Source organism: Nilaparvata lugens, chromosome 2, assembly GCF_014356525.2.
Source record: "Nilaparvata lugens isolate BPH chromosome 2, ASM1435652v1, whole genome shotgun sequence".
Lineage (NCBI taxonomy): Eukaryota > Metazoa > Arthropoda > Insecta > Hemiptera > Delphacidae > Nilaparvata > Nilaparvata lugens.
The window spans coordinates 19,099,927-19,123,279 of NC_052505.1; the positions used below are offsets into that span (position 1 = coordinate 19,099,927).

The 23,353-nt window shown below is 34.1% G+C and overlaps 1 protein-coding gene across 4 annotated transcripts in view; it reads right to left on the bottom strand.

The window, feature by feature from the left end:
- The window catches only part of LOC111054577 (phosphatidylcholine:ceramide cholinephosphotransferase 2-like), a 151,428-nt gene that overhangs the window by 38,554 nt on the left and 89,521 nt on the right, over positions 1–23,353 (bottom strand). Inside the window, exon 1 of one of the 4 annotated variants that reach the window (XM_039420720.1) lies at positions 21,239–21,381. The exons of 2 other annotated variants lie outside the window; for them this stretch is intronic. In XM_039420720.1, coding sequence (XP_039276654.1) covers positions 21,239–21,297 — 59 coding nt within the window. In that variant the 5' untranslated portion in view covers positions 21,298–21,381. Of the gene's footprint in view, positions 1–5,388; positions 5,991–21,238; positions 21,382–23,353 lie in introns of those variants that run through there. One more of the 4 variants, XM_039420724.1, reaches the window with a different exon arrangement.

The following is a 23,353-nucleotide window of genomic DNA, read 5'->3' on the forward strand; positions in this document are numbered from 1 at the left end:
ATAATATATTGACAAAATATTTCATCTTAATTATGAAACTATTGAAAAATATAATTTATTGTTTAATAGAATATAATTATAACAAAGAATAGAATATAACAACAATACTCCACTACGAGGGAAATACTGTACTATAGTGGGGTCCTCGTTATAATGGCAGTGTTTGATTAGCAATGGTATCCTTATAATAATTGCTATCCTTGTTTATAATTCAACAAAACGGAGAGCGCTATCTCTTTCTCGCTTTGCTTAGTTGCCAGATCGTCTTTTAAAAATGTAGAATTAATGAACAAAATATTACATCTTAATTATGAAATTATTGAAAAATATAATTTCTGGCTAAATAAAGTATAGTTGATCATTTCAAACGAGAATGAACTGTTAATATTACATCAATAAACCTGTATCAGCTACCGTCTATAGAAGGCATTGACAAGACAGAAGATCAGCAACGTTATTCTCCTTTCTTTCTCCACTGCCATTATAGCGTGGACCTCACTTTCTCGCTTTGCTCTGTTGCCAGATCGTCTTTCAACAATGTAGAATTCATAATTAATTAACAAAATATTCTATCTGAATTATGAAATTATAGAAAGATATAAGATATTGTTTAATAAAATATAATTGATCATTTTAAACGAGAATGAACCGTTAATATTACATCAATAAACCTGTATCAGCTACCGTCTATAGGAGACATTGACAAGACAGAGGATCGGCAACGTTTTTCTCCCATCTTTCTCCACTGCCATTATAATGTGGACCTCACTATAGAATATTTTCTGACACATGAAAAACTTGGGAACATAACCTGCAATTGATAAAAATTTCAGTTGATCAACAGACAATTCATATAAGAGAATTAACAATCAACTAATCGTATAATTATAGAGAGAGAGAGAGAGAGAGACAATGAAGGGTCACTCGCCAACGTGGAAACCAGGTTCTTTATACAGTTAACAGTCACAACACAGGACTTCGACAGTAGAGTAGAGGAAATCACTCATTAGATAAGACTTCACTTGACCTAGTGAAAGTTAAAAGTGTTACAAAATAGAAGCCGATCAATGTCAAATGCAACGGAAATAATTTGAAAAAGGTCTTTTAGCAAGTCACACGGAAGATAGGGACAAGGCTATTTACCTAGGAGATTTGCTGCGTAATTTTTTATCTGTTAAATCATACATGAGCTAACTAACTAGCTTGCCCGGCGAACTTCGTACCGCCAAACCGTCAATGTATCTCATGTCACACTTGACTTTATTTGGTGAATCATGAAATTTAGAAATTTATCTGACAATCAATATTTTCATTTACAATTATTATTTAACGAAAATCCTAAATAAATTATGTAAATCACCCTGAATACTTCTGCTACTGCAGACATTGACAACAGGGTTAACAGCTAGATGGAAATTCGATGAGAACTACTATCCAAAAATTATTTGCCAACCCGGGAATCGAACCCGGTACCTTCCAATTGCCAGTCAGGAATGCTTTCATTTAAAAAATTTTGTAAAATTTTCATTTACATCTCAATACGGACTTCCTATGTGTTTAGTCATACAGCATTTATTATTCCGAAAACATATTCTTCTCAATCAATTGGCAGTAATATCTATCAGTAAAGTGTTTAATTAAAAAAAAAAATAGATGGGTTAAATCAGTGTTTCAAAGATGAATTCAATGTGTTCATAGTTGTTGATTGTCAATAGATGGTCCAGGAAATATGCGATGTACGATGAATCACGCAGAATTCCATATTATTTCCATCTTCAATTTTAGGATGAATTATGAGCTAAGCTAAATTCAAAAAAAATAAATTAGGCTGTTCTGTCATTCTTCAGTAATTGATGATGCAATATGAACAACTCTGTTGAGGTGAATAATATGTTCCAACATTTTCCAGTTTCTCAATGAAAGGGGACTGATAATAAACTATTTGTATAGGTCTTCTAAGGAACCACGACTATCTACAGATGGTACCAATTAACTACACTTCAACTCCAAACTACCGTTTTAATACCAGAGCATAATTTATGACAGGATGATCTGTTTATTACAGCTGGTAACTTTAGATGCTAAATATTATCACAGCATGATCTTGAATCATGATCATCTTTCCGTTCTTCTGTAGCCGCTCGGCCTACAATTTCGAAAACATATGTATGTAAAATGGATTAATAAATAATTACTAGTAGTTCTGTGAACAGTAGACCTCACGCAGTATTCTCATCCACAAGTACCTGATTGAAACTATAGATCTTATGGAAATACAGCAATAAACTGGCTTCCCCACACATCTGTGTAATCACTTGTTAGCTGATTTATGATGAATAATTCTATAGTCTGATTTTTACTCTAATATTGGCGTATGAAGGAGGCAAAGACCTTTAAAGAGATATAGACCCACAATGCCTATGCCTTTCCAATGATAGCTCTTACTTGAAATTGAAGGCCACCATTGGGGTATTTTAGCACGAGATATTATATATTATTTATTTGTAATACTATAGATCACAAAGGCATTGGTGGCATTGGTATGTAATAATCTTATGGGTTGCCCCCTCAATGGCGGATTTCAATTCCAAGTACGACACTAGCGCTGCATGTGAGTCTATGCATCTTTAAGGTCTTTGGAAGGAGGCTCCTTTTTCCTTTTATATTATCCTTGAAATGCAAAATTTCCAAAAACCTTGTACATACGTCGACGCGCAATTAAAAAAGGAACATACCTGTCAAATTTCATGAAAATCTATTACCGCGTTTCGCCGTAAATGCGCAACATATAAACATTTGAACATTTAAACATTAAGAGAAATGCCAAACCGACGACTTGAATCTCTCTCACTTCGCTCGGTCAATTATTAGCCCCCCTATTAAAATTTCTGGTGAAAAACCATCCCCGATATTCACACAGCATATTCCCAAAGTTTCATGCCGTTTTGACAGCTGACTCGGATCCTTGCATTTGCTAGGAGATAACTTAGAATTGGTAAGTGCTAGCTTTTATTCAATCGACCTAATGGCTGAATGACGTAGATTTGTAAACATCAATTTTTGAACGGTCATGAAAGACTGATATTATATCCATGAATATTTCAAGAGAATAGTTGAGAACCAAAGAGACCGTTGAAAACGTTTCAGTGCTGATATGAGAGGGCAAGTTTGCTTTGTGGAAATAAGTGGATGACATCTGCCTCAAAGTTACATTCTTATTTGCTACTTGACTTCTCCACTCTATTATTCTTGATTTCTATTTTAGTACGAGTATCATAACAGTTCACAAAAGCAAGCAATAGAACAACAAAACTCTTTTTTTTAGAAAAGTGTCTCTTTTTTAACAGGTGAATTGCACTGAAATAGAGCTACTCTCCTATTCATGGACGTAGCAATCGATAGAATTGCGAGCGAAATAAGAACGGAAAGAGCCTGAAATTAAACAAACATGAACGAAACCAGGCTGTCAATCAAGAGTCGAAGTCACGTGCTCTCTAGCCCGTGCTTCAAATCAGTCAACAGTGAAAAGGGAAATATTTACGTAGACCTGTCAAATTTAAAACGTTCTCTCCTAAAAGCCTTCAAATTGTAAATCAAACAATTAAAAAGTAAATAATTTTTTGCAATCAATTTATTTTGAGATGGTTTGTCGAGGAAAGCCCTATATTTTAATTGATGTGTCGGAAGCTAAATACTGTATTACGTAGTAGTAACGTCTTCTAAAATGAGATAGCTATATTCTGAATTATATAACAAACACGACACAACCATAAATCTAAATAATACTCTGCTAATTAAGTGGTATTTAATAGTTAGTCAAATAAGAACAGTAATTAGGGAAGCAGGTCTGCAAAATGCTAAAGGTGCGACAGGTGTTATTGTTTGCGAAATGTATTGTTCAAAGAAGAAGCTCTTAACGCCCACATTTTGAAAAATATATCTTATTATGAGATAGTGTGTTTATATGTGCATTTGAGAGCATCGTATTCATAGCTACAAAGTATTATTAGATCTGAAAATTCAGCTTTTAGCAAATTATTTAACCATCAACTTTTATCATATTATTAAACATTCAACTATTAGCATATTATTTAACATTCAACTTTTAGCATATTAACAAACATTCAACTTTTATCATATTATTGAACATTCAACTTTTATTATATTAACAAACTTTCAACTTGTAGCATATTATCATAGAGAAACAATAGCATAAGCTATTGTTTCTCTATGATATTTATTATCTGAGATTCAACTTATTCAACTTTCTCTAATAGCATAAGCTATTGTTTCTCTATGATATTATTATCTGAAATTCAACTTATTTTCGTGGGTACAATACGTGAAGAAAACTTGAAAGGAATTACTTTACAAAAGCATAAACATTTTCACCCTGATACCGACAGAAAATAATTGGTACTGAGCCATCTCGTAAAAAAGGTCTTTATTTCAAAATATTTGTAGTTTTAATAATAACACAGCATTAGTAGATACATGAGCAATTCACTTTTAATCAGCTGATGCCAAGCTTTTTATATCTGTATTTTTACAGAGACTCATGTTCGCGGCGCGTAAATCTGTACGCACCTTAACAGAAACCTCAAAATATATGAATATGCAATATGTTTGATGCTTACTCAAGATGTTTGATGAATCCTTCCATAAAAATGTCTATTGAAAATATTGAAATAATCTAAAATATAATGAAAGAAAGAATTAGGCTAGCTTATACACGTACGGGATACGAAATTCACAAATGACGCATCATCACGTCTGAACTACTGGACTGATTAACTTGAAATGTTGCATACACCGGCAGGGAAAAAATCTATTGGTAGGCCACGGAAGAGATGGCAATAAATACACTGCTTGTATATATTATAGCGTAATTTTGTAATTGAAATATAGATATTAATAAGCTGTTTGTAAGTCGGAACAGGCATTAACCTAATCCTTGAACGTAAGATGATGATGATGATGTTGCATATAGATCCTCAATTTAACGAGAATGGTTATAAGCCAATTTCAAATTCTTCAATATTTCAGTAAGTCAAGTTTTTAGTTTGTCAATAGTGTTAGCGTCCAAACAATATCCAACACACTACTAAAAGGGGATGTACACCGAACTTATTTATACCCTTGCAGAGCAAGGATTACCTGCTATTAAATAAATAAAATCCGTAGATCGCAAACTAATTGTTAATATAACAGTCTAACTAGTAACAAGAGTAGATCAACAAATTGTTTGAATGATAAAATCAACTGACCTGATCAAGTAAAATAAAATAAAAACTGTAGATCGCAAACTAAATGTTAATAATAGAACAAACAATCTTACTACTAACATGAGTAGATGAACAAATTGTATCAATGATAAAATCAACTGACCTGATCACGATGTGTACAATGTTGACAGACTAAAGCCTTGAAACTGTGAGCTCATATATAGACAACACCTTCACAGAGCGTAAAACTCAACACAAAGTAACACTATTTGACACATATTGACGAGAATGATAATAACGAACTCATTTGGTACGAGTAAAAATACTGTACTAGAATATTATTGGTTTGATAGCATCAATTAAAACAACACCATAGTCATCACACAACAGATTTGCACTGAGGTAGAAATCCACCAACCACTCTCATAATATGAGGTTGAAAATATTATTGGTTTGATAGAATCAGACAAAACAACACCACATTTATCACAGCAGATTTGCACTGAGGTATAGAAATCCACCATCAACCACTGTTTATACTCAAACTGTCACTTGCACAAGACATTCGACGATAAATTGACTAGCAGCTTCTAAATTTGACTATTTGATCACTCAGATCACTCGAGGCCTACATAACCCTGATATTATCGTGTTCCAAAGCACAAAGTTAGTTACGTAATACACGAAACAGTATACACCACATGATGATCAAGGTGGCACTTGCAAGGATACAACCGGAGGTGCATGCATCGAGGCTGCCGCAAGCCAACTGCTGCGTCTGCGTCTGCGACTGATCAGTGATCGGTGCACTAACCCCCCCCTCACCACCCGCCAACAGTCACCAGCTGGTGATATCATCAGTGACGTCATCGCTTACACATGCGAAGGCCTCGTCATAAGGCCGACTTGTCTGCAATGATACTCTCAACAGGGCAGGGGTCACACGGAGAAGTTGGTGGGCAATTTTCAGCTGCAGACTCTCTTAAATCGGTGAAGAAGAAGGTGAAGGAGGAAGAAGAAGAAGAAGAAGAAGAAGAAGAAGAAGAAGAAGAAGAAGAAGAAGAAGAAGAAGAAGAAGAAGAAGAAGAAGAAGAAGAAGAAGAAGAGAAGAAGAAGAAGCATAATTTTATAGGCAATTGCATCCACGAGCATCGTTTAAATCGCGTTAATGTGAAGATAGTGAAATTAGCTGTAGTATCATTTAACGGTGGTTTGGAACCCACCAGAACTGTAGGTTTAAACATAAAGGAAGTAAATACTTATTTAATCTGTGGTTTAAACTACCGTGATTCGCATCTATTCGTTAACTGTGATATAACATTTACATTATAATAAAATTTTGATTATAACATCTTAATTAATTCTCAACAAATTCATTACAACAACTTTTCAAAGAAGGATTTTTTTGTAGCTTCATAGAGCTTCTTTAAGTAAGCAGGTTACGTTTGCTGAGAGCATAAATAATGAGATAAGTTGATGAAATTGGAAAAATAAATTCAAAAGGAAAGCTCAATATTGTTCATGATACTATGAAAGTTAGAAAAGAAACGTCAAAAGGAAAGTTTGGGAAACCATCAAGTTGATGTTAAACATGAGCATTTTTAGAGATTCACGCAAAAATGGATTCTTTTCTAGCGATGTAATGCATCTTTTCAATGTAATTGATTAGAATCATTTAATGATACAGAATAAAATTACGGTACATGATTTCAAAGCGAAAAAGATTTGATGATTTATTAGTCAACTATGCTAATAAAAATGTCGTACTTTGGCTATGTTACATAGCGTTATACAACTCAATATGATACAGTATCAAAATATGATACAATATCAACGCAATTGATACAGTATTTTTCATGTTTATTTTGGGCTGAAATATTATAAAAATTGTACACGTGAAATTCTAACCTTATTTTAGACTTTGTCAGCTATAAATTTGGAAGAAAAATAGCACAAGGACTACCTTATTATTCTACCTACCAATGTTATTACATTAGTGTCATTTGCATTGTAAATAAATAAAATAAATAGTAGTCTATCAACTCAATATGATACACTATCAACACATATGATACAGTATCAACTCAATATGATACAGCATCATCGCATTTGATACAGTATCAACTAAATACGATACAGTATCAACGCATTTGATACAGTATCAACGCATTTGATACAGTATCAACGCATTTGATACAGTATCAACTCAATATGATACACTATCAACATATATTATACCGTAACAACTCAATATGATACAGTATCAACGCATTTGATACTGTATCAAACTGTATCAACGCATTTGATACAGCATCAACACATTTGATTCAGTACAACACATTTGATACAGTACAACACATTTGATATAGTATCAACTCAATATAATCCAGTATCAAAGCATATAATACAGTTTCAACACATTTGATACGGTATCAACGCATTTGATACAGTATCAACACATATGATACATCATCAACACATTTGATACAGCATCAACACATTTGATACAGTAAAACACATTTGATACAGTACAACACATTTGATATAGTATCAACTCAATATGATACAGTATCAACGCATTTGATACAGCATCAACACATTTGATATTATAGTATCAACTCAATATGATACAGTATTAACACATATGATACATGTAATCTTGACTGAGTTCATCAATGAATCTTCTACTACTTGGAAGAATGAATCAGTTCAGATGCTAATCAGTAAAAAGTTGCTGTTCCAGTTTACTCTTCCAATTGATGAGAAATATTCACAAAAATCTGTTCTTGACTGCATTGAATTGTGTCACTGGATGACTGAGTGAGTAGCTAAGAATAGAACGGTTCAGATGCTAAAAAATGATGTCAACAACCTACAATGTGATATTGATGTATGAGCGAGCAATAGCGAATGTATCTGTCGAGAGCTAGACCTGTTCAACAGGTGGAATGAGGTAGGGGAGATGGAAGGGGGGGGGGCGCAATCCACCGTCATCGACTAGCAGACTTGGGAGTCATGGCAGTCACGCGAAATTGACATGCTGAATCATGACACTATCAAAACCACCCACAACATTCAGGGAGAATTTATTTTGCACTTCAAAAAACTTTTGCACCCATCCACAGAACAAACGACTACATAAAAATGTGGATGCCTCAGTCAGAGTTGATCGTTACCGAATTACTGTCAGCATGTTACTCATTCAGATATTATTTTTAACACAAGCATCTTCTGCTTCAAGAGATTTTGAGCCAGTTTCATTGCCATTCATAAAAATCTGGTGTGGTGCACTCACACAACTTTCCTTGCTGTTATGAAAATTGATCACCTGACGCTAGTGTTACCGCGCATCTCAAGTCTACTTATAAACAAAGATCTGAGCCAGCTGGTGACAGGACAATAACGCTGGATACACACGAGATCTGCTATCTCATCATAGAGAATGATTCAATAGAATCAACAGTTGCCAATAGTTTGCAATAATTGAATAATCATATTTTCTCGAATTTCGAGCTTATTTTTAATTTCAGGTGAAAATGTTACTGAACATTAATTGTAGAGATTCTCATGCTCAATCTTTTCTACTTGAAATTTTTTGTTTAAATTGTATATGAAGGCTGCTAATTGATAATCTAAAATCAAACTTTGCATAAATGGGGCGGAGCTCCTGAAATTTTTACAGATATAGGACTTGTTGCAGTTGATAGAGCTTATCAATGACTATTTCAAGTATGAATTTGATCAAAATCGTTAGAGCCGTTTTCGAGAAAATCGCGAAAAACCCTGTTTTTGACAACATTTTCGCCATTTTAGCCACCATCTTGGATTGCATTTGATCGAAATTGTTCGTGTCGGATCCTTATAGTGTAAGGAATATACGTTCCAAATTTCAAGTCATTCCGTTAACTGGGAGATGAGATATCGTGTACACTGACGCACATACACTCATACACACACACACACACACACACACACACACACACACACACATACAGACCAATACCAAAAAACCACTTTTTTGGACTCAGGGGACCTTGAAACGTATAGAAATTTAGAAATTGGGGTACCTTAATTTTTTTCGGAAAGCAATACTTTCTTTACCTATGGTAATAGGGCAAGGAAAGTAAAAATACGAGAACAATGATCAAGATGAACAAGTTTTTCTTGCAAAGAACGATTGCAATTACAAATAATTGTTAATTAAATAATAAATATCTATAAGGGCTGCAAAAATTTATTAATTTTCAGAGTAAACATTTATTCATACTGAATAATACTGTAATCGTTTTGAGAAAACCTAAATACTATACTATACAAATATAGAACTCTCATATTCACAGAAATACACTAATTTTTGGAAGGAACTTGCAAAAAAAAGAAGCAAATTGTTATTAATACAATATGGTTTTATTGTATAAAACGAGGTTATTAAAGTTTATTGAATGAACGAATGAATGAATAATGAATTTATTGCCAAATAGAAGAAATATTTTTACAAATAAACAATACAATAGGTTTTGGCGAATACAATAGGTTTTGGCGTGACTGGAAAAAGAAGCCTTGAGCTTCAGCCACAAGTAAATAATATTGCAATAAGAACATAATTGTGTATAATAATTATTCAGAAGAATTTCTGAATAATGTAATCAAATCATTTATTTCGCCATTTAAAAAAAAACAATCACAACTAAAGAGCAAATCAAATATGATGAACAATAAATTTAAACAAAATACGAGTGTTAACTTAAAAATAAGAAAATAATAATACATAATCATAAATATCTCTTTACGTATGTATTGTGGAGCGTGATTTTACACACCTCACATATGTAGAGAGATTTGCCAAATCATGTATAGTGCTGTATCCAAATGCCTCACGTTGGGCCGGCAAATCATGTGGTGCGTTTTTTAACGGCTTCACACATGTAGGGTGAATCTTGTACTGAGTCAATGGTGTAGAGGCTATAAATTTTGCAATGCGTGTGTGGACGCTGAGTGAACACCAGACCGATTGATTCACTACAAGATTCATACAATTGTCGGAATCGCGGGAGGCCTAAACGCTCGCTCACCCTTGATTCTTCTAATGACAGATTGTATAATGATGAAATTTTTTATAAGTAGTGTAGCGGACGCTAAACACTGAATACGGATACCTTGAAATTATTACCTGTGAAGAGTGAGCATACAAAATCATACAGGTCGAGCAAAAATCCCGATGTAGATAATTTACGGGACTGCGTCTCTAATAAGTTCTGAAGGATTAAAAAATACGGTATTTGAACCAAGTATCGTTCAGAATATATTTCGAGAACAGAGTCTTGTCGGGTTTTAAGCTCTATTGTAGGAATTTATATGATCTATGGCTGCCACTGCTGTACAATTGATGTGTTCGCTCCTAAGTCGAGGTAGGTAACAGATAAAAGCTGATGTATGAGCAGGTAAGGACAAAGAATAAATATCTCGATCTGACCCCACTCGCTACATCCACTTAGACCTGTTCCAATATCCAGCTTGATTCAATTATTCTAATGATCGTATTCGATCGGTTCTTGATGATATAGAACGTATCAGACACAATAATTGACAGGCTTAAGAAATAATCGAACTCAGAAAGCGAATTAACAAAACTGAAATATATTATAATAAAATATGTAATCATACAGTGCAGGTTCAGAATTTGATTTACAGGTTGATAATAATTTAGCATTAACAGAATAGTTAAAAATTTTCTTGTGCTTGCATGATACCATGCGTGATTCAACAGAATTTTACGATTGATAAAATTGAACAATTTTGAAAAAATAGTGGAAAAATGAATTATAAAATATTTTTTAAAAATGTTCGGGGTCGTGGTTCAGGCAGCGGAGGATAGCTAATCAACTACAAGTTCATATGAATTAAATATTGAATAAATTTTAGGCTCTTAATAACTAAAAGCGCTTGTCGGCGTGGCCAATAGTTTAACGAAGAAAAAATTTATGTTTCTGCACTGAAATATTTTTCGAAGCGTAGATTGGGGCCCCTTTTAAAACTTATAACTCACGTGAATTTCCTTGGCGGTCGTGGTTTTCTTCTTTAGATCAAAAATCGTTTGATCGGCAGCAATCCAGGCTTCGGTTTCAGCACGTGGGGAATTTTAATTTAAATATCTCCTTCACCGAATTAATTAAGGGATAATTTACTTTAAGCTTTTAAATTTATCGATTGATGAAAACAGAAATTTACAAATAACAAATAGATTGGCCTAAAATATCGGCTCACAAATAGAACATTTAAAATTGAACAAGAAATTTTCACAAATAGGTCTTTGGTAACTATAAAAAGAGATCTGCACGGTGAGGATTTCAAAAGGGAAGTGCTGTCCTTTTCCTCTAAGCTTCTTGGCTAGACCTTTCTTCTCAGAATCTCGATGTAATAATTTGCATAAAAATTTGCCATTGGTAGAACGCTTGTGACGTAGACATGACGTCAGTGGCAAGTAGTAGAATATAATTCTTTTAATTACAATAATGATTCAATTTAGGTAATCCTTAAAACTGCTTAATCTTCTAGACATAGTTTCTCTCATACAATGTATATGTGCTAGCGTAAATGATAAGGCAGGGTTGTTGTCTGATAATAGATTAACATGTGTTGCTTTCAAACGATCACCTTCTTGGTGCTATTTCCATGCACTATGATTGGCTTAGGCTTGCCAAAGAGATTTAATTACCATGTGGTTCAGTTGAATTAAATCATTAATAAATTAATATTCTTGTACAATTTTTATTAGGTTTGAGACTGTTATAATTAATTTCTGCCGTTTTATCAATAATATAATTTCATGCTATGACCTATTTAGTTACAATAAGACCTGACATATAATATAATTTCTTAAATAATAAATAATTTCAACGATAACACATACATTTTATTTTTTTATTTGAAATTCTTGATCCTTTATTGATAGTTTTATAATTTTTAGAGATGGTATTATATCTTACGTGAAGCCAGCGTGACATTTGACAATACTTTGAATCAGTCAGCTGCGTTCGAAACTGTTTTAAAAACATCTGATCGATAGTAAACAAAGTGTAACCTCAAAATCAGTGAGCGATTCATAAATAATTTGTGCTTTATTTGCAAAATAATTATAATTTTATTGAATAATTTTCCTAGAAAAATATTCAGTACAGAACGGTACTCTTATCAAATATAGAGTTACTGATAAGTAAGCTTTATCGCTCGGTCGCTAACTATTCCTTTAGCAAATTCTTTCATTTTAAAAGGTAATCACAATTTTTTCTCTCTTCTCATGAGATCTATTTGAAAGATTCATCACAGTATATATAATTTACGTGTTAGATATGGCATCACCAGCAAAAGAATAAACTTTGCCCGCTGGTGACCGTTGCAAATCGAAAATTTTATAATAATATTAAAAAAAAAATCCTCATCATTGAGTAATTTCTGAGAATAAAGAAAAGAGAAAAGTAAATAAATTATAAGGGATACAATAAATTTAAATAAGGTTTTCTATTGAAGTGAAATAGTTTGCAATTATCCAATTTTTTATATCATTACTGGTATCTCTAGCTATATGTGTTAAATTAAAAGGTAATATATTTATAAACTTGCTGCTTAAATATATCAACTGTCTCTTAACTAGTGTAAATTTTGCATAATAAACTTCGTATTTATTGATAGTATTTGGTCTAAAATTTTAATGAGATTCATTTATCATAAAAAAATTGTCTTATACTTAATAATATATTTTGTTAAATTTTTCAAGTAGAGTTGTCTCAAAGTCAAAACGTTAAATTCTTGAAATAATAGATTAGTTGAATAAAGTCTATGTTTATTTAATATTGTTTCAATAGTATATTTTTGGGTGATGAATAAATTATTTACATGAGTGTCAAAAGCTCCAACCCAGATTACTATCCCATATTCTAAAATGGATTGCACCAATGCAAAATACACGGTTTTTAAATCTTTCAGTTCTAATATTTTTTTTATTTGGTAAAATTTATATGAAATATATTTAAGTTTTTTAGTTATAAAAGCAGTATGGGGCTGCCACTTCAAGCATTCATCAATAATTATTCCTAAATACTTTAAATTAAATACATTTACAATACTTGGACAACTGCAGAGGTCCTTGTTTGTGCACTTTAAGTGACGTTTTATTTTTAAGTTTCTATCAGGCTTTCCAGCTGCATGTGTTATGAAATACCATAATACTTCTGCTACTGCAAATATCGACAATAAAAGAAATGGCCTGAGGAGAATCAATGAACGCTACTTTAGAAAATATTTTTCCGAGAAGGGATCTAATCTATTATCTCATGCTTGCCGGTTGGGCATAATTTATTATTGTAAAAGAAGTCTTCAAAATATTTCACAGCACATCGGTTGGAATTTATTTTAATCAATTATTTTATACACAGACATTTATTGATTGTAATTTCAATCTCAATGGCCTCGTTATTTATAAAGGAAATAACTGGCTCATACACGTACGGGATAGGAAAATTATGTTTGACGCATCATCAAGTCTGAACTACTGGACTGATTAACTTGAAATTTTGCAAATAGATTCTTAATTAACCGTTGATGGTTAAAGGCCTATTTTAAATTCTTCAAGATTTCATTGCTTCAAGTTTTCAGTTTGTCAAGCTTTAAAATAGCCCCTTGCGGAGCACGGGTTACCTGTTAGTATTGAATAATCATCTTGTAATTAGAACCAAGCATAGCTCAATTCAAACCTATCTTCAACTGATATGGGTGCGGGTAGGAGGTAACTGTTGAAAATAGCATCTCAGTGAGTAACAGGTATTCGACAACTTGTTTGATCAGCTATCGGTTATTTTGTGAGATCAGTTCTCGATGATGTGATCAACTTGCCTCACAGTCACACCTGATAAAAATCTGGTGTGGCGCACTCACACAACTTTCCTCGCCGTTATGAGAATTGATCACCTGACGCTAGTGTAAACACGCATCTCAAGTCAAAGATCTGAGCCAGCTGGTGACAGTTCAATAACGCTGGATACACACGAGATCTGCTATCTCTTCATAGTGAATGATTTAATAGAATCAACAGTTGCCAACAGTTTGCAATTGAATAATTACATTTTCTCAAATTTCAAGCTTATTTTCAATTTTATGTGAAAATGTTACTGGACATTAATTGAAGAGATTTACATGTTCAATCTTTTCCACTCGAAATTTTTCGTTTTAATTATATCTGAGACCTGATAATTGGAAATCTAAAATCAAACTTTGCATAGATGGGGCGGAGCTCCTGAAATTTTTACAGATATGGAACTTGTGGCAGTTGATATAGCTTATCAATGACTATTTTAGGTATAAATTTGATCAAAATCGTTGGAGCCATTTTCGAGATAATCGCGAAAAACCCTATTTTTGATAACATTTTCGCCATTTTAGCCGCCATCTTGAATTGAATTTGATCGAAATTGTTCGTGTCGGATCCTTATAGTGTAAGGACCTTAAGTTCCAAATTTCAAGTCATTCCGTTAATTGGGAGATGAGATATCGTGTACGCAGACGCACATACACTCATACACACACACACACACAACACACACACACACACACCACACACACACACACACACACACACACCACACACACACACACACAGACCAATACCCAAAAACAACTTTTTCGGACTCAGGGGACCTTGAAACGTATAGAAATTTAGAATTGGGGTACCTTAATTTTTTTCGGAAAGCAATACTTTCTTTACCTATGGTAATAGGACAAGGAAAGTAAAAATACGAGTACAATAATCAAGATGAACAGGTTTTTCTTGCAAAGACGATTGTAAAATACAAATAATTGTTAATTAAATAATAAATATCTATAAGGGCTGCAAAAATTTATTAATTTTCAGAGTAAACATTTATTCATACTGAATAATACTGTAATCATTTTGAGAAAACCTAAATACTATACAATATAGAACTCTCACATTCACAGAAATACACTAATTTTTGGAAGGAACTTACAAAAAGAAGAAGCAAATTGTTATTAATACAATATGGTTTTATTGTATAGAACGAGGTTATTGAAGTTTATTGAATGAACGAATGAATGAATAATGATTTATTGCCAAATAGAAGAAATATTTTTTCAAATAAACATTAAGAATACAATACATTTTATTGTGTTTTATTTGTAATTTTGTTTTGTCTTGTTTTGTGTGTTTTTAATAAATTGAATTGAATAGGTTTTGGCGTGACTGGAGAAAGAAGCCTTGAGCTTCAGCCACAAGTAAATAATATTGCAATACGAACATAATTTATTGTGTATAATAATTAATCAGAAGAATTCTGAATAATGTAATGTGTTATGAAATACCATAATACTTCTGCTACTGCAAATATCGACAACAGAGGAATGGCTTGAGGAGAATCAATGAGCGCTACTTTAGAAAATATTTTTCCGAGGAGGGATCTAATTTATTATCTCCTGCTTGCCGGTTGGGCATAATTATTGTAAAAGAAGTCTTCAAGATATTTCACAGCACATCGGTTGGAATTTATTTTGATCAATTATTTTATACACAGACATTTATTGATTTTAATTTCAAGCTCAATGGCCTCGTTATCTATAAAGGAAAGAACCGGCTCATACACGTACGGGATAGGAAAATTATGTTTGACGCATCATCAAGTCTGAACTACTGGACTGATTAACTTGAAATTTTGCATATAGATTCTTAATAACCGTTGATGGTTAAAGGCCTACTTTAAATTCTTCAAGATTTCATTGCTTCAAGTTTTCAGTTTGTCAAGCTTTAAAATAGCCCCTTGCGGAGCACGGGTTTCCTGTTAGTATTTAATAATCATTTTGTAATTAGAACCAACCATAGCTCAATTCAAATCTATCTTCAACTGATATGGGTGCGGGTTGGAGGTGACTGTTGAAAATAGCATCTCAGTGAGTAACAGGTATTCGACAATTTGTTTGATCATCTATCCGTTATTTTGTGAGATCAGTTCTCGATGATGTGATCAACTTGCCTCACAGTCACACCTGATAAAAATCTGGTGTGGCGCACTCACACAACTTTCCTCGCCGTTATGAGGATTGATCACCTGACGCTAGTGTAAACACGCATCTCAAATCAAAGATCTGAGCCAGCTGGTGACAGTTCAATAACGCTGGATACACACGAGATCTGCAATCTCTTCATGGTGAATCATTTAATAGAATCAACCGTTTGCTAACAGTTAGCAATTGGATAATCACATTTTCTCGAATTTCGAGCTTATTTTGATTTTAGGTGAAAATGTTACTGAACATTAATTGTAGAGATTCTCATGCTCAATCTTTTCCACTCGAATTTTTCGTTTTAATTATATCTGAGACCTGATAATTGGAAATCCAAAATCAAACTTTTCATAGATGGGGTGGAGCTCCTAAAATTTTTACAGACATGGGACTTGTGGCAGTTGATATAGCTTATCAATGACTATTTCAGGTATAAATTTGATCAAAATCGTTGGAGCCATTTTCGAGAAAATCGCGAAATACCCTGTTTTTGACAACATTCTCGCCATTTTAGCCGCCATCTTGAATTGCATTTGATCGAAATTGTTCGTGCCGGATCCTTATAGTGTAAGGACCTTAAGTTCCAAATTTCAAGTCATTCCGTTAATTGGGAGATGAGATATCGTGTACGCAGACGCACATACACTTATACACACTCATATACACACACACACACACACACACACACACACACACACACACACACACACACACACACACACACACACACCAATAACCAAAAACCAGTTTTTTTGGACTCAGGGGACCTTGAAACGTATAGAAATTTGTAAATTGGGGTACCTTAATTTTTTTCGGAAAGCAATACTTTACCTACCTATGGTAATAGGGCAAGGAAAGTAAAATCTATTCAATCGACACAATAAAATTCTTCACACCGATTCATACATAGGAGTTTTGCGATTCCCTGATCCGGGTATGGGAGTTATTTGGGTTTGGAAAACAGCGATCACTGACATCAACATTCATGTATCCGTGTGGAATACAGGTTTTGCAATAGCAAATTGATTGGTAGAGGTGAATTTTTAACCTCTATTGGAATATTGGAGAGTAGAGTGTTTGAAAACGCTATTCAGTCTATTTCCACATATTGCAAATTTCTTGGATACATCTTGTATTTTTCACTGCCTCTACATTTAGTGTCGAATGCTATCAGTTTCAATTGTTCTGGAGAAATAACATAAAGTGAAGTCGGAAGAAAAGAAAAGCCGGTTGAGTTAGAAGTAAAATATCTATCTCATTTCTTCTTATTCTATGGCACTTTACATCCAAGATAGTGATAAAGTAGAAGGAATGAATTGTTATCTATATATAATAAGAGAGAGTAGGATTGTGTTTGTTTGCATCAAAACATGTCAACTTGTGGATTGCATACCGGGAAAACGGGAATTCTCAGTACTTTGACTTTCTGATGGAATGAAGCATGCTCAAATGAAAAAAGCAGGCGAGCGAAGCAAGCCCACTGATCTCATTTTTGGACGATCCAGTCGGGGGTCCAGGGGGCGGAGCCCCCTGGCTGGAAGGATATGGCGAGCGAAGCGAGCCTGACGGCTAGTCTTCAATATACCTAAAGGTCACACACGTGTTCGCTGCTTGAAGCTGTAAAATAGGAATGATATGTGTTTTTTTTTTAATTTATATATGTAGCTATTATAGGAGTGTCTTCGGAAGAAGACATCCGTCCTATCTCCCAATGTTAAATCCGCGCTACGCAATCTGTTCCGTGCACACCAGCGTAGCGTAGCTTTCAATATTCGGAGATAGAATGACTTCGTCTGCGTACAGACTTGAACGCCACTAAAACGCTAATTTCGCTTTTATTCAGCTGATGCTACGCTTAGTAATGGTAAAGAGTGCAGGAATTCGGCTTTATAATTCATTACCAACACGCGTTAAGGCTCTTACAGGTGAAAAGTTCAGAATTAAGGTGAGGGAGGAGTTATTGCAGGTTAGTCCTTATTCCAGTGAGGAATTCTTTTTACTTTCCTTGCCCTATTATCATAGGTAAGGAAAGTATTGCTTTAAGGTGCCCCAATTTCTAAATTTCTATACGTTTCAAGGTACCCTGAGTACAAAAAAGTGGTTTTTGGGTATTGGTCTGTATGTGTGTGTGTGTGTGTGTATGAGTGTATGTGCGTTTGTGTACACGATATCTCATCTCCCAATTAACGGAATGACTTGAAATTTGGAACTTAAGGTCCTCTCACTATAAGGATCCGACACGAACAATTTCGATCAAATGCAATTCAAGATGGCGGCTAAAATGGCGAAAATGTTGTTAAAAAACAGGGATTTTCTCGAAAACGGCTCCAACGATTTTGATCAAATTCATACCTAGAAGAGTCATTGATAAGCTCTATCAACTGCCACAAGTCTCATATCTGTAAAAATTTCAGGAGTTCCACCCCATCTATGCAAAGTTCGATTTTAGATTCCCAATTATCAGGTTTCAGATATTATTTAAACAAGAAAAATCAAGTGCAGTAGATTGAGCATGAAAATCTCTACAATTAATGTTCAGTAACATTTTCACCTAAAATTGGAAATATGCTTTAAATTCGAGAAAATGTGATTATTGAATTGCAAATTATTGAAGATTCTATTTAATCATTCACTATGAAGAGATAGCAGACAGACCTCATGTGTGTCTCCAGCGTTATTGCCCTGTCACCAGCTGGCTCAAATCTTTGAATAGTAGACTTGAGATGCGCGGGAACACTAGCGTCAGGTGATCAATTTTCATAACGGCAAGGAAAGTTGTGTGAGTGCGCCACACCAGATTTTTGCATTATGGAATGCAAAGATTGGCGACTTAGATTATAATTGACAAATCCTTTTACCCCTTTCATAGGTAATGGAAAAATAAAATTATATCTGTATCTTATTGTTTCTGTACAAATACAGATATAATCAGATGGAGGAACGTGAAATGTGCGTATTCGTAGCGTTCAAGTCTGTACGAAGTTTATGACGTATTCCTAGCTACAAGTAGCCGACTGTGTGGAGACCTCTATTAAAGGATCGCATAATCAAATGTTTTCGCTGAACTCTCCAAATTTTTATTTTCTCTTTGCCTACTTCGTTCGACTGTAAACGTTCGAACTGTGTTCGACTATAAATACTATAGTATACTATACTGTAATAAAATCATATGTTTTCTTTACAGTCGAGTTTGTTTCCTAGTTCCGAATTAGGAACGGCAAAACTGGTACGAAAACCGCCTTTTAGCGCTCCAGGTGGAAATTTTGTCAACTAGAATCAAGAAATTCCTGATTCGAAACTTGTAAACTAGTGTATGTTTATAGAATGCATGTACTAATGTCGTAATGTCAATACAAGCAGGTAATGTTTTCTGTTTCTCAATTATTCTTTTCTATATTACTATGACAAAAAATAGTGTAAGTTACTTGGACGTGAATGTCTTTTGCAGTGCTCGAATGAAATTCTAGTCTCGGCTAACGCTTCGACTAGAAACATCATTCTCGCCTGCAAAAGGCCTCTTCCCATCCTTGTGACTTAAGATACTATTATACATTGGTACAAACAATATCATCCTCAATTATGAATGATTGGGGAAGGAACAATAAAACTTGAAGCCCAAAACTGTTATTTTCCCAAATTTATATAGAAATTAAGTATTTCTAGTATTTTGCGCGATAGCAAAAGAAAGCAACATGATTTGGCTGACAGCTTGTTGATTACTTTTAGGCTGGATAGCTGTGTACATACTTACACGACACGAACACTCGCATTTAACTTCTTATCAGCCGGTGCTATGCTTATTATATCTTCATTTCTACTGAAACAGTAAGATACAGATATAGAAAGCATAGCGTCAGCTGATGAAAAGCGGAATGGGCGTGTTCGTGGCGCTTTAGGCCAGGCACACACCAGTTAGACAAGACAAGACAAGACATGATCAGACACGTTTAGTCACGACACAATACTTCACATAGTTGCTTATGAATACATGTCTAATTGCAATGACTAATCGGTGTGAGTTGCGTCATAAGCAAGTAACTATACGAAGTATTGTGTCTGATCATGTCTTGTCTTGACTGACAAGACAAGACATGATCAGACACGTTTAGTCACAATAATTCACATAGTTGCTTATGAAGACATGTCAATTGCTATGACTAATCAGTGTGAGTTGCGTCATAAGTAGCTATGTGAAGTATTGTGACTAAACGTGTCTGATCATATCTTGTCTTGACTAAATGGTGTGCGCCCAGGTTGTTCGGTACACTTTCTTTCTTATTCAAATTGGATAATCTTTTCCATTATAATTGTTCAAATCATTATAAGAGTGAGAAAAAGTGGCAACTGGAATTTTCAAGTGGTTTAATAAGCGAGTTATGGGTTGTTGAAGTGCTAACTTTCCAGATTTCATTTTCTTTCCAGATCATAAACGGTTTCGACTATATTAACAGAGCTTCTCTTAAAAATTCAAAAAATATATCTTTCCAAACTAAAACATTTTATTCCCCATATCGTTCACAAATAAAAAAGTAACATTTTTTGTAAAATCGATAACTTGTTTATTTTGGCATTTATCGTGAAAAAACGCATATTAGAACAAAGCTAATGATATACTGAATGTATTTAAAACAATCCAATGGAAAATTCGAAACCGTTTATGATCTGGAAAGAAAACGGAGTTAGCACTTTCAACAACCCATAACTCGCTTATTAGACCACTTAAAAATTTCAGTTGCCACTTTTTTTCACTCGTATAATGATCTTAGAAATTAAATTGAAAAAGATTATCCAATTTAAATAACAAAAAAATGGAGCGAACAGCCTTAAGTCTGTACGCAAATTCAAACGTAGCTTAATTGGTGAACTTGGAAATAATGAATGAAAAAAAAACTTGTGAGAAATGAAATGGTGTTAAATTTGTGACAATAAGGATGTTTTTTGCTCACCTGAGCAAAGCCCGTCGCCACTTTTCACCCGTCTCGACGACAATCAGCTGCAGCTTCATGTTGGCGGGGGCAGGGGTGGGGGTAGGTTGGGGCGGTTGCTCCCCTCCTCCTCCTCTTATTCCTCCACCTACTCCTCCTCCTAAAGCAGCGGGGGTGGCCACCCTCCTACGCAACGGGAACGAGCGTCCAAAATTCAAACAACTAACTTCCGACCACTCTTTATTCTAGTCTCATCAATTGCAACTCGAACCATTTCCTGGGCTAATGTTATGAAGAGGATATAGTGGAAAAGATTTGATAAAGGTGTTTGACTGAAATACAGAGTGTTTCAGAGAAACGGGAAATTTTGAAAGTTGAATAATTTCAAGAGAAACAAATCTTTAAAGAAGTTTTTCATATCATTTAATAGTAAAAATAATGCCATTTTAGAATAAATAATACCGTAACATTCATTTTTTGAAGATGACATTTTGCAGGTGTGTTCCTTTTTCTATGCAAACATACTTGTAGTCTCTTCATCACATTGTCCATGGTTTGACGTAACATTACAACTGGAATTCTAAATCACTTCTCGAATCTTTCTTCTTTAAATCTCGAACTGAATTCAGTTGTTGAAGTGCTAACTTTCCAGATTTCATTTTCTTTCCAGATCATAAACGGTTTCGACTATATTAACAGAGCTTCTCTTAAAAATTCAAAAAATATATCTTTCCAAACTAAAACATTTTATTCCCCATATCGTTCACAAATAAAAAAGTAACATTTTTTGTAAAATCGATAACTTGTTTATTTTGGCATTTATCGTGAAAAAACGCATATTAGAACAAAGCTAATGATATACTGAATGTATTTAAAACAATCCAATGGAAAATTCGAAACCGTTTATGATCTGGAAAGAAAACGGAGTTAGCACTTTCAACAACCCATAACTCGCTTATTAGACCACTTAAAAATTTCAGTTGCCACTTTTTTTCACTCGTATAATGATCTTAGAAATTAAATTGAAAAAGATTATCCAATTTAAATAACAAAAAAATGGAGCGAACAGCCTTAAGTCTGTACGCAAATTCAAACGTAGCTTAATTGGTGAACTTGGAAATAATGAATGAAAAAAAAACTTGTGAGAAATGAAATGGTGTTAAATTTGTGACAATAAGGATGTTTTTTGCTCACCTGAGCAAAGCCCGTCGCCACTTTTCACCCGTCTCGACGACAATCAGCTGCAGCTTCATGTTGGCGGGGGCAGGGGTGGGGGTAGGTTGGGGCGGTTGCTCCCCTCCTCCTCCTCTTATTCCTCCACCTACTCCTCCTCCTAAAGCAGCGGGGGTGGCCACCCTCCTACGCAACGGGAACGAGCGTCCAAAATTCAAACAACTAACTTCCGACCACTCTTTATTCTAGTCTCATCAATTGCAACTCGAACCATTTCCTGGGCTAATGTTATGAAGAGGATATAGTGGAAAAGATTTGATAAAGGTGTTTGACTGAAATACAGAGTGTTTCAGAGAAACGGGAAATTTTGAAAGTTGAATAATTTCAAGAGAAACAAATCTTTAAAGAAGTTTTTCATATCATTTAATAGTAAAAATAATGCCATTTTAGAATAAATAATACCGTAACATTCATTTTTTGAAGATGACATTTTGCAGGTGTGTTCCTTTTTCTATGCAAACATACTTGTAGTCTCTTCATCACATTGTCCATGGTTTGACGTAACATTACAACTGGAATTCTAAATCACTTCTCGAATCTTTCTTCTTTAAATCTCGAACTGAATTCAGTTGCAGAATTGCAAGCCATGATTCGAGAAGCGATTTCAAATTCCAGTTGTAATGTTACGTCAAACCATGGACAATGTGATGAAGATACTACAGGAATGTTTGCATAGAAAAAGGAACACACCTGCAAAATGTCATCTTCAAAAAATGAACACACCTGCAAAATGTCATCTTCAAAAAATGAATGTTACGGTATTATTTATTCTAAAATGGCATTATTTTTACTATTAAATGATATTAGAGAATTAATGAATTTAAAGATTTGTTTTTCTTGAAATTATTCAACTTTCAAAATTTGCCGTTTCTCTGAAACACCCTGTATTATTGGAGTGTGATA